The sequence below is a fragment of the Lipotes vexillifer genome, unplaced genomic scaffold (genome assembly GCF_000442215.2).
Source record: "Lipotes vexillifer unplaced genomic scaffold, Lipotes_vexillifer_v1.1 scaffold182, whole genome shotgun sequence".
NCBI lineage: Eukaryota > Metazoa > Chordata > Mammalia > Artiodactyla > Lipotidae > Lipotes > Lipotes vexillifer.
In genome coordinates this window covers 8,216,918-8,221,950 of record NW_006798798.1, presented here as the reverse complement: position 1 = coordinate 8,221,950, position 5,033 = coordinate 8,216,918, and the positions used below count along the sequence as shown (strand labels likewise).

The window sequence follows — 5,033 nt, the reverse complement described above, 5'->3', positions numbered from 1 at the left end:
AAAAAAAAAAAAAAAAAAAAAAAAAAAAAAGACTGGGGTAAGAGGTCATTAGTCAGTGGGAAGAGTGAAAGGGTCGGTCAGGGAGAGAGCACGGGGATAAAGATGAGGTTTAGATCAGTGGAGGTTGCAAACGTGCGTCTTCAGGGGCCAGGTAGATAATGTAAATATGTGAAGTGGTTAGAAGTAATTCAGTGGGAACCAGTGGCACTTGGGGCAAACTGGAGAGTGTCTATGCAGCGCCCCTAAAGGCTACAAAATTAGAAACTGAAAAAATACTTCAAAGAGCTAATGAAGCACATCTGTGGCCCAGAACCCATTGAAGAACCATGAGTTTGAGACCTTTGTGTTGAGATGGAAGCTTGTGGTAGAGAAGTCCAGGTAAGAGATAAGATGGGGAAGTGGGGGCAATTCGAGGGCCATGGGGAAAGGTCAGGGTTCAGCATTCAGGGGATAAGAGGTCAGGGATGAGAAGTCAACCTTGTGGTTCCTCCCATGCTTGTCCAGGAGGGAGATGATGGACTTGATGTGGTTCTCCTGGATGATGTTCAGGACCTCGGGACTCTCAATCAGGACACAGTACAGCACCTCCAGGATCCCTGCACAGGGATCAGAGTGAGAGGTGAAGTGACTGCAGCCCTCCCGTCCCCACAAGACCCCATCCCCTCCGCCTGGGTTCTCCTACCTGAGGAGGCCTCCAGCCGATCCAGCTTGCTGACCAGCCAATCCAGGTTGTTGGAGAAGAGGGCACAGTTGGCACGATTGCCACGGATCAGAGAGGCTGAGGGTGGAGAGAGGGGTCAGACCCAGTAGGACTGGGAACCTGGGGTGCTCTAGGGGGAGTCAAGTCTGGGGCCCCTCACCCAGGATTTCATAGAGCAGGTTCACAATCTCTTTCCAGGACTCGGCTGCCTCCTCCCCGGCAAATTCGGCAAAGTGGGCAGCAGTGGTGTAAACATTTAGGCGGTCGATGCAGTTCAGTACCAGGGAGAGCATCCCCTGGGGTAGAGAAAAGAGGGGATTTCATCACAGGAATCCCAGGCCCTCCCTTCCTTGCCTTTCTTGGACTTGCTAATTCATATTCCTTCAACACCTCGTGACTGGGTGTCCCCAGATGGAAACCAGAGCCATCTGTGTGCACCTTCACTCCCAACTCCCTCCTCCTCGGCTCTCCAGACCTGGCCTTGTCGCACTCTGCCTCTGTCCCAACATAATACATCCCTATTAACATCTGGACTGAATCTGTGTTTCTCCTTCCAGTATTTTCTTTCCTTCCTTTCCACCTCCAAGGACCCTACTCCTGGTCCCATTGGCCCAGCTCACTCTCCACACCAACCATCAGAGGGATTTTTGCCTTCTGTCTCTTTCTTTTTTAAAAAACATTTTAACCTTTGTCTTCTTTTATTTTGAATTATAACAGACATACAGAAAAGCACATAAAACATATAAAGTCTAGGGCTTCCCTGGTGGCGCAGTGGTTGAGAGTCCGCCTGCTGATGCAGGGGACACGGGTTCGTGCCCCAGTCCGGGAAGATCCCACATGCCGTGGAGCGGCTGGGCCCGTGAGGCACGGCCGCTGAGCCTGCACGTCCGGAGCCTGTGCTCCACAATGGGAGAGGCCACAACAGTGAGAGGCCCGCGTACCGCAAAAAAAAACAAAAACAAAAACAAAAACATATACAGTCTGTTCTTGCTTTTCGTAGTAGTTAGGTTCTGTAAAGTCGCCATGAGCACTGAGTGAATCCTGAGAACGAAGGCTCCCAGGGGAAACACAGGGGGTTTCTCTGAGTCTCTGAGCACAACATTTTCATCAATCAATCAATACACACTCTCATTTTAGGTGCGTTTCTGTTTAAAGACACTAATTTAATAGATGTTGATTCATTAACATTAAACTCACAACCAACAGCACTGTAACTCATGCTTCAGTGAAGCTTTTCTTTAACACATATTTTCTCAGTAAGGCACATCACAGCCTTCTTGCACTTAGGAACACTTCGCCACTGTGCTTAGGGGCCATTTTAATCAGTGAAATTAACAAAAGGCACAAAAATGTGAAAAGCATGGCACTAAATACACCACGAAAAGGACACTTGCTTACAGGTGAGAGCTGAAATAACAAGGCAGATCGTCGCCTTGTTCAACCTCAACTGGAAACACAAGATCAAATGACTTAAATTTTTTGCCTCTCTGCACGTGTCCACAAATGACTACAAATATTCTGCAAGCATCGTTTTGGAGGTTACAAATAAATTTTAGCAAGTAGGCATATTTGCAAATACAGAATCTGGAAATAATAAAGATCAAATGTATATGGCTTAACAAATAAATATGAAAGAACACTTGTGTAACCATGACCCAGGTCAAGAAAGAGAGCATTGCTAGCCTCCCAGAAGTACCTCGATGCCCCTCCTGTTACACAACCCTCTCTGCTAGGGATAACCGTTATCCTGACTTTTATGGAAATCCTTTCCTTGTTTTTCTATTTTTACTACCCATGCATGCATTCATAAACAGTCTAGTAAAATTTTGCCTGTTTTTGAACTTGAGATGTACAGTAAGTATTCTTTTGCACATGGATTCTTTTGCTCAACATTACTTTAAAAAAAATTTTTTTTTTCTATTTATTTATTTGGCCGCACTGAGCGGCTTGCAGGATCTCAGTTCCCTGACTAGGGATCGAACCGAGACCTTGGCAGTGAAAGTGCCAAGTCCCAACCATTTGACCACCAGGGAATTCTCTCAATATTACGCTTTAAGATTAAGAGCATTGTTTCATGGGGTTGTCATTTGTTCATTTTCATTGCTGAGTAGTATCCATAGCCATCATACGGATATGTCACATTTGTGGATTCATTCCAGTGGTGGTGGATAACTGGGCTGCTATGATAATTGCTGTATCTACTATCCTGGGCCCGTAGTAAGAGATGCAGTGCATTGTAGTAGAGAGCACAACCAGTTGGAGTCACACACAGTGGCTCTGCCCCTAACTCGTTGTGACGTTCAAAGACCTAACCTTTCTGTGGCTCCCAAACCGCAAGTCCTCACCATGGCCTGGCCTTTGTCACCTCTCTGTGCTCATCTCCTCCCACTCTTCCCCTAGCTCACCCAGTTCCAGTCATCCCGGCCTCCTTGCTATTCTGGAAGCTGCCAGGCACACTCCCACTTCATGGTCCGTGTACTTGCTCTATCTCCTCTCTGTCCCTCCCTCAGGTGTACACAGGGCTGCCTCTCTTCATTTACGTGACCCTCCCTGACTACTGTATTTTAAACTGCAACAACCCCAGCACTCCCTACCGCTGCCCTGCTTTTTTTTCCTTTTTTTAAATATTTATTTGTTTGGCTGCGTAGTGTCTTAGTTGCGGGACCTAGCTGCAGGATCTTTGTTGCAGCATGCAGGATCTTTCGTTGTGGCATGTGGGCTTCTCTCTAGTTGTGGCACGCGGGCTCCAGAGCGCACAGGCTCAGTAGTTACAGCACGTGGGCTCTACAGCGCACAGGCTTAGTTGCCCCGTGGCATGTGGGATCTCAGTTCCCCCACCAGGGATCGAACCCGCGTCCCCTGCTTTGGAAGGTGGATTCTTAACCACTGGACCACCAGGGAAGTCTCTGCCCTGCTTTGTTTTTCTCCTCATCATCATCTAATATACCACATAATCCTATTTTATTGCTCATTTATTCTCCCGCCCCACGTCAACTCCCTAAGAGCAGGGATTGTTGTCTGTTTTCTTGACAGCTATATCCCCCCTGGTATATTTGTTCAGCAATGGCTGTTATTTAGTCTCTCTGCGCTTCAGTGACCCATCTGTAATATGGGAATTACAACCCCCCATGGGGTTATGGGGAGGATGTCAGGTATATAACACCCATAACACACAGTAAGGGCTAAATTCACAGTAACAATAACCACTGACACTTATATAGCATCTACTCTGTGCTGTTACTGTTCTAAACACTTTGCATATACTAATCCCACTCCCTTAGTAAGTTTTGTTGTTGTTACTATCATCATTTCTAGGTCTGCCACCCCCATCACAATGGGAGCCCCTGGAGAGGGGCAGGGCCAACTTGGAAGACTTTAAATGAACATGCTCCCCAATCACCCTGAGGAGACAGCAGACCCCGGACCTTTGTACAGCCCCAGTTTTCCACCCCTCTCGGCCCCTCGCACTCAGACTACGTGCTGAGCGGAGCCCACCACGTCTCCTCTCATAACACACAGACCCCCAGCCTCTGACCCAAGCTGAGGTCGCGCCCTACACTATCCTCCCACCCAAAAGCCCACCTCTCTGGCCCTGCCCCCCACCATGCCCCACTCTGGTTCTGTCCTCCCACTCCGCAGGCCCTACCCCTACAGACACCGCCTCCTGAGTCTAGTAGCTCAGCCTCGGGCTTCTTCCCAGGCCTTGCCTCCACTGACTTGCCTTGACCCAGAGTTTACCTTCACCCCGCCCCGTCCTCCCAGGAGAGGGAACAAGTCCTGCCCCCGCCTCCAGGCTCCGGTTCCACTTTGCTCTCACAGGCCCCGCCCCTCACCAAAGCCTCGCCCACCAACCCACTCCGGACCCGCTTCAAGGCTCCGCCCCCTCGCGTGTCCCCTAAGACCCGCCTCCCCGCCCTGTTCAGCCAGGCCAGGAACTTCCTCCTGCCCCTCCACCTGCCCCGCCCCCTCTCAGACCACTGCTTCCCCGGGTCCGGCAGGCTCCGCCCCTCTGAAGGCTCCGACCCCGCGCCCACAGACCCCGCCCTCCCCGGCCGCGGCCTCACCTCCTCCTGGAAGAGGCTCTGGCGGTTGCGCAGGCTGCGCAGCTTGCCCTGCTTCTCCTCATGCTGCAACTCCTCGGAGGGTGGCTCGAAGTAGCCGATGAGGTCCTGCAGGCTCAGGATGACGCCCTCGAGAGGCAGTGCTGTGCCAGCCGGAGACCCCGAGCCCCTCGGCTTTCCGCTGAAGCTGTCCAGGCCCCTGCGGAGACCGCGCACTTAATCAGTGACGGTCCGTGACACTGTGAGGGTCCCGCGCCCCCCCCCCCCCCCCC

At 50.9% G+C, this 5,033-nt stretch overlaps 1 protein-coding gene across 2 annotated transcripts in view; it reads right to left on the bottom strand.

Annotated features, from left to right (window-relative positions):
* The window catches only part of RYR1 (ryanodine receptor 1), a 117,724-nt gene that overhangs the window by 98,904 nt on the left and 13,787 nt on the right, over positions 1 to 5,033 (bottom strand). For both annotated transcript variants that reach the window (XM_007471074.1, XM_007471073.1), the window contains exons 13-16: positions 4,765 to 4,960; positions 861 to 996; positions 683 to 778; positions 478 to 596 (exon numbers count right to left, since the gene is read on the bottom strand). In XM_007471074.1, coding sequence (XP_007471136.1) covers positions 478 to 596; positions 683 to 778; positions 861 to 996; positions 4,765 to 4,960 — 547 coding nt within the window. The remainder of the gene's footprint in view (positions 1 to 477; positions 597 to 682; positions 779 to 860; positions 997 to 4,764; positions 4,961 to 5,033) is intronic.